Source organism: Siniperca chuatsi, linkage group LG14, assembly GCF_020085105.1.
Source record: "Siniperca chuatsi isolate FFG_IHB_CAS linkage group LG14, ASM2008510v1, whole genome shotgun sequence".
Lineage (NCBI taxonomy): Eukaryota > Metazoa > Chordata > Actinopteri > Centrarchiformes > Sinipercidae > Siniperca > Siniperca chuatsi.
The window spans coordinates 24,636,654-24,648,907 of NC_058055.1; the positions used below are offsets into that span (position 1 = coordinate 24,636,654).

A 12,254-nucleotide genomic window follows, 5' to 3' on the forward strand; every position below is an offset into this window, starting at 1 on the left:
TGTAACTCTGTCACACCACGTTTTGACTGACAGATTCCGCTCTTTTCTCTGATTTAATGAAACTATTTTGTAATCTAGATTTCAGATGAAGGCGTACATCAGTAAAAGTGAAGAACACTGTCAGGCAGAGACTCTGTGTTATGGAGGACTTGGTGAGAACAGAATATTATGACTGACACTGGATCATACATTTTACAGAGGGGGAGTCTTTAGGAGTGTAAATGTTGCTCTGACAGTGTGAAGACAAATGCTTGGGATTCCTGGGGATTGGGACTTTGATAATGAATGGTTAGCACTCTAGTCTGGCTACACGAAGCAGGACTGTGAGAACATCTCTAAATATACACACACAAACTAAATCCAAAGCATTAATTCATAAATTAATTTCAGATTTCCACAGTTACCCTCTGGCCCCTGCTGATTCCATGAAAACATGCTAGTATCACTGGGTTGATCACACACCTTCCTTCAAATATTAACTAAATGCAGGGTTCAAAAATGACATCAACTAGTGAGAAATGGGCCAGTGTGGCCTTTAGTTCAACTTTTCAAAAGCTTTTTTTTCCAAAATAAAAAAGAGACTGATTATACCGTAACTGTCTTCTGATTGGCCGATGAATGCTTTCTGAGATCTTTTATTTGCAAATAACAGAGTGCTGTTTCAAATGTAATCACATCACTCCACAGTCAAGAAGTCTGCTTCATTTTGTTGATTATTCATGAAATTACATAAAAGCACCTTGTACCAAAAAACTCGGTAAATTATTCTAGTTTTGAAACTAACTTTAAAACTTGTTTCATATCAAATGATTAGTTTTGTCTGTATAGAACCCTGTTTGTAGGGTGACACAGGGCAGGTTCCACCACAATTTGTGCAATCCCACTCACCAGAGAAGTGCAATGGAATTATAAGGTAAAACTCCACTTGTTGTTTCTTGATTAAATATTTTGGCACTGTTCTTTGTAAGCTACTGTAATTTGCCAAATGATATGATACAAAAATTTGAGTGAAGTTTAATTAGCTGGCACTCTTACATTCAGGTGGAAAGGTAGGTAACACAAAAACTGTTTCGCTACTCAGTGGATGCAGTTTAGGTAAATTGCTGTGGCCAGAGGTACAGTCTGTAAAATTAAACCTAATCCGAGCTGATGTAAAGATAGAACAGTATCTGTAGTCACAAATGCATCAATACACTGTTATGAGGTTGTTGTCAAGGTTTTATCAATGGGCTATGAAGAATAATTACTTAAAGTGTTGTTTAAAATGTCGACTAAAAAGGTTTACTATTGTTGTATCAGGAAGCTATTACTAGAGATGTCATGTCAATCAGCTGTGTCATTGTTGAGGTGTTTAAAGCCCAACACATATATTTCTGAATAATCTTGATTAAAATTACAGGTGCTACCATGTTTTTGATTTGTTTGGGTCATAACCTTTCGAGTCCCTCACGCTGAAACGAAAGGGAATGACTATTAAACCATTTCTGCAAGGAGAAATTGGACTGGTTTTCTCTTGGAGCTTAATGAGCTATTGAGACTTAATTAATACCCCACAAATCTCTAAATTTAAGTCTGTAAGACATTCAGTTAAGGTTACAACAATCATATTTACAGTGTGTTTCATCATCATTCCTGAGTTAGTCGGTAACATTGGGTTCCTCACATTTCTCTTCTTCGCGCTGCCTTCACGCCTACGAGCAGAGAAAAACTTACTTTCTTCAAGCTTTGTCAAGCCCAAATAATCATTTATTCTCTAACCCTGAATTCTGTGTTGACAACCGAGGAGAGGAAAGAAGTGCAGAGACCGGAGAGCCAAGCTGAGCCTCATGCTCCCTCAGCTATATTTCCATAGGCAGGGTCAAACTCAGAAATTTAACACTGGCAAATATTATTTACTGCAACAGCCATTATGGTCCTTCTGAGACACAGTTCTAATGTCAGAGAATATAAAAATGAATATTGATGCTCTGAGAAAATAGGAAAAATCTGAAATTCAGAGATGACTGAGTTGTGGAAGGAGTGAGGAAGTGTGCCTAAAAAACAAAAAAGCCAACAGCAAGCAAATTGATAGCCACTACTGGTTATCTGTTTGTCAGATACTTTATTAACACTTTAATTATTAACTATTATGTCCAGCCATGTATGGGCCTGTGTCAAAATCTTTTTAAAAACAATTTTCAATAATTTGAGTATTTTCCTAAAATGCTAACTGACACACCACAAACCAGGGGCAGGTAGTGTTCCAGCAGACCTGATGAGTACTTAAAGCAGCTATAATAGACAGACACAGTTAGCTGATGAACATTGTGGAACATATTTCCTTCAGGAGTTGGTAGAGACCAAAAGGTAGAAGGTAAAAGAGAGTTTGCCATATCAACTTAAAAGATATGATGATTGATGATAGTGATAGGTGGGGTCAATGGGGGCCCGCAGCTCATTTTTACCCTGGGGCCCTGGACTCCATCATACAGATCTATGTAACCAGTGTAGAGTATATTAATTAAAAAGCAAACATGGCAGCAAATCAAAATAAATGTAAACAATGTATGTCATGCCTGGTTCAATATCAACTAGAACACTTGATCTAATGTAGGCATCACTAGCATGAAGTACCACAGTGTACTGTAGCAAGGCATTTCAATATGTGATCCACAACCATTACCTGGTTAAACAGCGGACGCCTTGTGCTTTTAAACGCAAACTGCTTTGAGCAGCAGTTCATTGCAAATTATTTATACAATCCTGTCCTGAGAGAAAAAAGAAATGTCTGGGTGTTAAGTCACCACTTCAAAAGGTGAACCGTACAGTGCTGCTACACTTTAACCCTGTGTTCTCCTCTTTATTTTACCTGAATTTAATTACTGCTGGCACATCAATTAGCTCAGTGAAGGTGAAATTAATGAGAAGGATGAAATATGTGATTATGCTCATTTGGCTCTTTAGATCTAAAATGAACATAAATGGCATTGCAGCTCACGTGCTGGAAAGCCCACCCGGTAATGATCCTTCCGCAGGTTCACCTACGGAAACCTTGTTACGACTTTAGATAGTCAAGTTTGATCGTCTTCTCAGCGCTTGTGTGGATTCAAATTACACAACGATGGTCACACTTGTATGCACACCGTGATCTTATATGCTATCATAAAATGCTGCAATTAATTTCGAGGTTATGTAAAACCTTAACCTCTCTAATAATTCTGCTTTGAATCAGGCTGATTATCAAGACTGTAATGAAGACATCCAGTGCTGTGATAACTGTTCCAAATGGAGGGCTATTTGGACATGTAAATCCTATATTTCTTATAAGCCTATATCTTGATGGGTAAGATTTATCCTAACACCTGTCCACTGGGGCCCTTACAAGATGCAGCATTCACACCACATAGCTATGTTGACAAGCAGTCTTACTGCCTTAAGCCTAAACCTTGCCAAATTGTGGACAATTATATGTGAGCATAATTATAAAGGGAAATATAAGACTGTAGTTTATGACAGGAGGGAAATAATGTTGGCTGTGGTCTACCGGGAAGCAGGCAAATAATATATTCATCAATAATTCTTGTGTACATGACTGCATGGAAACAGAAACATTCACAGAATGAGCTTCTGCTGTGCATGTAAACAGCTTGATCATATTTTTCCCCCAAAGGGTAAATGTGTGAATATAAACACATTAAATGTGACATTCAGGATGGAAACAGATTGAATTTGGAAGTAATCAGAACACACAGAATATGTCATCAGTATACATTTCAGAGGAGACTTACTTGAGGGTGAACTGTTCAACAGTGGAGTTGGGCATCAAGTAGAGGACGATTTTGAGGGTTTCTCCAGGCTTCAGGGGCTTCTCAGGCAGCCGGAGGAACATGTTCTTGTCTAACTGCTTATCCACCAACAGCTGCTCTTGATTGGCCTGGTACAGGCTGATGCTCCCGATGCGCAGTAGGGGGTGCTGTGACAGAGGTTCTCCCCTGGAAACACCACCACCCCTATGACCTGAGCCCTCACTGCACTCACCATCCAGATTAGGCCCATGGAGTGTGTAGTAGAGCTCAGCCTGGAGGGTCTCACTGGTTAGCCCATCCAAGAGCCCATCACTGGAGCCTTTCCTCCGACCCAGTGGGGCTACATTGGTGTTAAACCAGGACGGAGGCAGCTCCAGCTGGGCCAAGCACTGAGCCAGGTTGCCTTTCATGCGGCAGGAGGTTTTACTTTCACGGACATCCCGGAAGGCGTGCAGACGGACGCAGGGCAGCTTGTCCTGAGCCTTGAAGTCATCCCAGTCGCGGCCAGCGATGTAGAAAAACACCTGGACTGTGGGGTTGTTGGAGTAGACCCGCGCCTGGACAATGAAGGCTCGCACCTTCCAGTTGACTGTCAGCTGGCCAGGAATATCCAGTGGACTAGCTGGCTGGAGCAACTCCTTGGACAGGGCCTGGTCCCGGGCAAAAGGCCCAAAGCTTATGTTGATGGCAGGGAGGTCTTTTGTCTGGAAAACCACAAAACTCTCAGAGCGCTGTAGTGGGTGTCCAGTGCTACTGCTGCTCTTACTGCTGCCGCCAACTGGTTGTCCTGTGATCTGAGCCTCCCGCAAAAAGAAAGCCAGTTGTGCATTGGACATTTTGAAGTTGGCGGGAAGGTACACATTGGGTGGTGAAGGACTGACTGTCACTGCTGAGGAACTGAGGAGGGCATCTGAGCTGGTTGGAGAGATTTTACCTGCAAGAGCTGTGAAGAGAGGAAGGAGAAGAGAGAGATTAAACCTTTAAATACAGTTTCTCTTTTTTAACAGAAAGAGTTAAGAGTCAAGTTAGGAAAATAAGAGTTACAATTTGTGAGGAAGAAAGAGACACAAAGAGGAGGGGTCAGTGAATTGAAACAATGAATGAGCCATGAGCAGGAAGTCAAAGTGGTCTGCTCTACTCAGTCAACAGTAGAGAGGAAACAGAGAGAAGGTCAACGCACACTAATCAGACAACTGGACAATACATGTCAAGCATCCAGAGCAGACTATCCAATGAAACATGTTGTTCACATTGTCAAGGTGCATGGCACATGGTCTTTATCTGGGAGGTAACAACACATTCAATCAGTGTTTGGCTATTCAACAGTTGAACTGGAACACACGCAACACTCTTTCAAATCTCTTTAAAAAATTGACAAAGATACAAACTCAAAAGTGACATGAGGTAACCCTAAGTTACAGAATAAAACAAGACACTTGTGTTTGCATTTGAATAGTGTATACATTGTTATCCAACATACTGCACTGCACTTGTTGAGAAAAACAAGTCAGCATAGCTTAACACCTAAGTTACAGCTGCAGTGAAATTAAAGCAAGGCAAAATCTTCATAGAACAAACAGAATAAATGTGACATACTTATCAAAATTACCCAGAGCTGAGCACAAAAACATAGTTGCCTGTCCCCGTGGTCCAAATCATAGATTAAAAGTCCCATATTCCAAATGGTTTTATCATTGAAATCGCATCTTTTAAATCAAGAGGATATTTTTTAAAGCAAAGCCTCTTCAAAAGGTTGTGTTACTCAGCGGGCACTCCACAGAAGTTTGCTGTCTTTTTTGGTTTCTCTTTAGAAAATCTTTGTCATGAGTTGCAAAAGAAGAATATACGGTGAAAAAAGAAAACAGCAATATGCTCCAGCAGTTCTTCACTTGGCCATGTTCTTGTTGCTGGCTACAAAGGTTCCACCAAGCTTCTTGAACTTGTGCTTGTTTAATTCTCCGTGGCTTAGGTCTTGGTTTAAGAGTGATTCAGCCCCATGCAGCAGCTCTTTCAATCCCAGACTGTGCATGGCTCCAGGACAGACTCTGATAGACAGGCAGAGCCTCCTCCTGGTTGGTGGGCTGTACGGGAACTATAGACAAAGCCTTTGGCGCCGCCCCATCTTGCCACACCTAGTCTCTAGTCTATAATCACCATTTTAGCTCCCGGTCAGAGCTAAGACACACAGCTCTCAGAGGACTCGACTTACAACACACACACCGACACACACATAGAGACGAAAGAAATAACACTCTCCAGCTCGATTCATCCTCTCCCTTTGGACGTGTTCAGGCAGACTCTTATGTGTGTGCATGCAAGTGTGTGTGTGTGTGTGTGAGGTGGGGTGGGGCGGGGGATGGATGTATTGCTTGAATGCCTCCAGGCAGAGAGAGAGAGAGAGAGAGAGAGAGAGAGAGAGAGTAAGAGAGTGAGAAGTTGAAGGGGAGAGGGAGGGATTAGGTAAAGATTATTGATGAATTAGCCTGGCTCTCCTTCCCTTCACCTCCTCCTTCTCCCCCCCTCCCCTTTTCGTCTGCTTTAGCCCCATGAGAAATCCATGAGAATGAGGGGTTACCGGCCACAGGGGGAGGGGTATCTGGACTGCCTCCCTGCCTCACTCACATGTGCCTGGAATTCCCATAATAAAAGAGAGTGGGATCTGTCGGTGTGTGTGTGTGTGCGTGTGGGTGGGGGCCCATAAACTGAATGGCAAACAGTGGGGGCAACAAAAGATGAAGCCACAGCCAGGGAAACATCCCACACTTACAAATGAGCAGTCATAGCCAATGAGAAGCTACTTAGAGGCTGTCTTTATCGACCAAAAGCTCTCTACCTCACAGGAATGTGTGTGTGTGTGTGTTTGGAAAGAAGAGCTGCTCTTGCCTTGATCAACATTAAAAGAGACAAGTATGCACAGCAATCCACAAACTTCCTTAAGGACTCCTCTACCAGAGCGCCATCTGCTTCGTTCTCCTGGGTCCAAACGCAGAGCCACCATTCAAATCTCCCACTGTTATTGTATATTTTACCAGTCCCATGACAACATTACAAAATTGTATGACTCTACTACCAGTCCTAGCCTCGGGAAAGGATAGAATATGGGCCTCACATATAAGGATATATAACTAGTACGCCTGCCAATGTTAATATCAAAGAGGTGTCTTTTTCCCCTCGACCGTCTAAAGCCCTATATGATTTTATTGCTGTGTTTAACAAGTAAGTCAATTTTGGAACAGCATTATAGGCCACTTTGCTCGATCTATCTCACTATGTCTTGAGGCAGCAGTAGCCTAGAGCTCTGAGAAACCTTGAATCCCCAGACCTGCTGGGACTTTTAAAACTGAATGTGTAACATTCTCCCCTGCCTTGGAAACTACTGTCGAGGTATCCTTGAGCAAACCTCTTAAAGGAATGTGTCTCCATGTGTTCCAAAAGCACCTGCTGCTGGCCAAACAGCCCAAAACAAAATGGTTTCCAGCTTGCTGCTGTTTTTAATGGTAATTTAGTTTTTAAAGCAGTTTGCTTCTGACTTGGTACTGTTAACTGCTTCTCTCTCCTGCATCTGTTCATTTAAACACGGGGTGGCTGTAGGGCCACATCAGAGAACTTAAGGTAAAGATGTGACTCCAAACAGCTTGCTGACATTATCTGAGTGTGTGCAAGCCAATAACAACACACTATGTGACTGTTTGTATCATCAGTGATGTGCAATATAATCTAGCTGTTGGATCAACTCAAATAGGATGCAGCAGGAGCAGAGAGTAAGTGAAGTAGGAGTTGCATTTTAGCAGTGTGAGGTAATTACCCTAGGAAATTGGTAAAATACACAGAAATTGATTTTTTTGGATATGTTTGTGGTGTTGCTGACTTTGGCTTTGACTCATATGTTTTAAGAGTCAATATTAACGCTTTTAACAAATTATTTTCATTTATTATTACATATTTATTTCCACATGCACTTTTTTTCTTTTTAATTAAATTAAAAAGTATCGTATACTTTGGACCACCATCTCTGAGGAGGAAAAGTCCCATTTTCCCTCCACCTGCTGGAAAAGACTGATTTCCCCATCTTCTACCATGATGTGTATTATACAGCATGTTCCTGTAGTCCACAAATGTACAGTGTTCAGTGTCAAAAATATAACTATCCCATCAAAGAAATATGATTTGTCACTTATTGTCCCATCCTTACCTAGGATTATTTACATACTACTGTATGGGTTAATGTTAGCATGCACATTGAGCATTCCAACAGAGACACATGATCTGAGAAGAAATTATTTCATTGCATGCTGCATAAGATGACAAAATGTCCATAAATAGGATGTAGTCCGTCATCCATTAGTGGAATAGAACAGTGGCTGTTAGTTGAAGACTTGATTTTGCTGGAATAAAGTAAATTGCCAAAGTATTTTGAGTATATCGTGCCAAAAGCACAATGGTCTCTTGCCTCTGTCAACCTCCTGGGGGCTGTGAACCAACAATGACACATAAACTTTCATGTTACACCTGAAGGTCACCTGACTACTGCCCATGAGTCTCCTAATCCTTTGAAAATGCAATGAAACTGTACAGTGACAATACATGCATTGAATGCCATCAAACAAAACAAATCCTTGTCCCTTCCACTCAACCCCCGAGGCCTTATGGTGTCATTTGAGAAGGTGATTACAGCCTACGATGCATCAGGGTGCTCTTGTCTCATTTCAGTCTAACAACATCACTAGGTAGGTGGGTTTGAATGAGAGCATGGACACAGATGGGCTTCCAGTGTGAAACCCTATCGCCTTCCTCTTCCACTTGATGTCCTATTAGACCTCGGGCCAAATTGAATTGAATTCTCTTCCTGTTGTGCTCCCATTACGTGAAACATCTGCTCTGTGTGTATGTGTGTGTGTGTGGCAGGGGAATGAGTGGGTGTCTAGTCTAAGGGCACTTTGTATTCATCAGATTACTTTGTCTGATGTCAATTAATGAAAGTATCGGGCCACTTTGAGGCTGAGGCGGTGCTATTCTACCTCTACTGTTATGCCAATAACAGTCTGCAAAGACAGGCGCTTTAGATAAAAAAAAAACAAAAAAAAACTAGTGATTCCAATTGCAATACTGCTGACTTATCCCACTGGAAAATTTAATCATCGATCCATTGGATTATTGGAGTTTTTTGTGTTTTAGAACTAGATTAACTTTGAAGTACATCCACAACAAGCTTTTCTTCTCAGAAGCTAATGCAGGAAAGCTTTCGTGCAACAAATTTGTCGTCATCCTCACAAAAAGCAGGAGGTTAAAACCTGTAAAACTTGAGGTTAACTTGTACTGAAACTAAATTCAGTGGGTCTGAACACAGACTTAAATCTATGGAGCAAAATATCTGGAAAAAGAGCCTGGCAAGCATATATTCCTGGGATCATGTATGTTATAGTTGTGCAACCAGAGAGACTTTCAACATAAATAATCCACTTAAACACAACCATCTTCTTCATTCCAACCAGGTATGCTGCATATTCTAGGCATTCAAATATAGAAGGATCTGGAAGTATCTGTTGTGCTGTTGTTTAATCTCCTCAAAAGCATTTAGTAGACTGAGGCTACAAAGCCTTGTTCCATAGTTAAATGAAACACTTAACTGTATGTCTTGCTGCTCATACAAAAGCTGTCAAACATAAAAGCCGGCTGCCACGTCAGGGGGAAATATATAGCGAGGATGTCATGAGAAGGGCAGACATTTGATCTTGAGAAAGAGAAGTGCATAAATGTCTCTTCAAGTAAAAGGTCAGGAAAAATTGTTGAGAGGGTTTAGAGAGATGGAGCACCCTTGTAGCATTACTAATGTTCCAGCGCCAAGGGTTTCCCTATCAATCTTTATTTTACCCTTCATTCCCTCCCTTCTTTTACTGTGCTTTAAGTATCACTATACTGCTTATACATTTGGAATGGTGAAATAATACCTTTCAATTCACCCAACAAAATACTTATTATCACACTATATTACACTGTGAGATTACACTTAAACACAGTTACTGCACTTTTTCTTGTCAACTTTTAATTTTAGCATTCTTTATTCAGATTCCACTTTTGCTGAGACGTGTATGCAAATAAAGACCCAAAATCTAAAATGGTTCACATTATCATTCAATTAGCTATGAATGCAACACAAAGTGCAGATGAAAAGACATGTTAGCCTGGGGATGAAGGCTGTATTAGCACTTGAAACACTGGTGGAGTTAGTCCTATTTTTGCCCCTCTCTGAGGAATGTCTATTTCCATCTCAGTCAGACCTGGATTACCTTTACAAACAGCCTGTAGCTGGATTATCTCAAACACAGTCAAACTGTGTGTGGCTTTATATTTCATCACTTATATGTGCATAGGGAAATTACATTCACGTTTCAGTCACACTGGGGAAGGTTTGTCCAGTCCATGTGTTTGCATGAAATCAGATCACTTAGTGTTTTAGAGTAGAGTAAATCAGTCATTCTACAGGCTTCTTGTCATATATTCTGCTACATTATATGTCCCCTGATGTGTGTACACACATTTTCGTCAGATGAAGTGGATCTAAGATGTGAATGAGCATGTCAGTAATCACATCATGTGCAACTGACATCCAATGAAGCAGAAACACAGAAACAAAGGCCAGTTAAGACCGTCGTCCAAAGCTGCAGCAGGTGTGCAGTCTGGCTCCATGTAGGTCACATCATGAAATGTCCACCAGCAGAATTTAAAACGTAGACGCAATGTAGTAAAAGCAAACTCTGAAGGTTGTTTTAAGTGTTTTTCTCAAATATTTTTCTCATTATTACATTGATGGGTGAGCAATGAATCAACCACAACATGTATTAGTTTTCATTCAACTAAACTGGTCTCCAATTGGTCTTTTCAGTTTATGTATAGCCAGAGATTTGACAAGACAAAAAAAACAAGGCCACAGAGCTGCCAAACCCACAAAAATAAAAGTCAGATGCAGCCTATCATTCTTTCAGTCATTCATTGGTTTCAGCCAGGAAACAAATTCAAAGCTACATCTCATGGACATTGATCCTTAAACACCACAAGGAAACTTCGCAGGTTGGTGACCTCACTTAGCAGCAGGAGGAAATTGTTCAAATATTTTCTACAATTGCATGAGGATCAACATCATGTCCTCCTTTAAAGACACAGTTAAATAATAATAATAATAATAATAATAATAATAATAAATAATAATAATTGTTCAGTTGTTATATGCCAAAATTATGTTTTTATAGCAAAAACCTTCTCTTCTATCTCTTCCGGTAAAATGTTACAATATTCTTGATGATTCATCTTGAACCTGGGGGTGTATACATACATTTATCCAATCAAATGTCATTTGGGCAACTAGCTAACTCTGCCCATCATATCAAATCACACTTGACCTCGTAGGTTGTACTAGTTAGTAGAGCAATGTCATAGTTGATGTGTCTGGATGTCAGTTAGCAAACACTTTGTTGTTTGTCACAATACTGATGCTAAAGACGCTCTAACTTCCCTTTCACTGTGACTTTAAGTATGTCTGCAAAATGCAATCAAATCACATTCCTTTTCCTTCAACATAACTGATCTTGTAATTACTAATGTGGATTTGTAATCAATCAAAAGCCCTTTTATATTTCTCCTTATTGAAAAAAAAAACATGTACATCTGTCACTGAGCGTTTTATAGATTTATCATTCCATGCTTTGGAAATGTTAAACAAATACATTTCTTGAAAATTGTATTCTATTTACATTTTCCTTACAATGTAATCTCCTTGAAAAACAACCTGTATTTAATCTGTAGAAATTATAAATACTATCTGTTGTTCATCTAGTAATCCTCTTAGTCACCTTGATTTCAAAAACAAATCCCTTATTAATATTCTATCCCCTATCTGTCCACAAACATTGCTTGACCTTTACAACTAACTGGCATTTAATCTTTTGCTTCCTCGTGTAGAGTACTGTATGTACAGGGGACCATATATATGTAGAATCGGTTGGTATGTTTGCAAACCACCACTAGCCCCTTCTTCTCATGGGAAAAGTGTTTTTGGAAACCATTCATGATGATTCCGACGCTTGACACAAAAGGATAACAAAAGGAAGTGAAGGGTTAATGATCTAAGACTGGTGAGTCCAACTTCCTCGAACCCCGTGTGGGGTTTAGGAGACAGTTCGAAATCTGCCCTCAATTTTCAATGAATCACTTCCTGTGGACAAGAAATGTCTGATACAAGGATGTAATTTGGTGAATCTACAGGGTCTCAATTAGTGGAAGAGGAATGTTTTCTCTGTTAAAGTCTCACTTTGTAATTTAGGCTGATGAGAGCGGTGTATTTCCACATTAAATTCATAGTGCAACTTTAATGAGGCATAACTTGCAGATTAAAAAGGAAGAATATATAACCAGCGTGACACCATCATTGGGAAATGGAACATTTCATCATTGATCTTTTATATGCACTCATAA

General features: G+C 40.3%; 1 protein-coding gene across 3 annotated transcripts in view; it reads right to left on the reverse strand.

Annotated features, from left to right (window-relative positions):
- tmem132e (transmembrane protein 132E) overlaps positions 1–12,254 on the reverse strand; it is a 347,606-nt gene that overhangs the window by 104,149 nt on the left and 231,203 nt on the right. Inside the window, exons 1-2 of one of the 3 annotated variants that reach the window (XM_044222325.1) lie at positions 5,395–6,091; positions 3,768–4,728 (exon numbers count right to left, since the gene is read on the reverse strand). In XM_044222325.1, coding sequence (XP_044078260.1) covers positions 3,768–4,728; positions 5,395–5,416 — 983 coding nt within the window. In that variant the 5' untranslated portion in view covers positions 5,417–6,091. Of the gene's footprint in view, positions 1–3,767; positions 4,729–5,381; positions 6,092–12,254 lie in introns of those variants that run through there. The other 2 variants (XM_044222322.1, XM_044222324.1) reach the window with 2 other exon arrangements.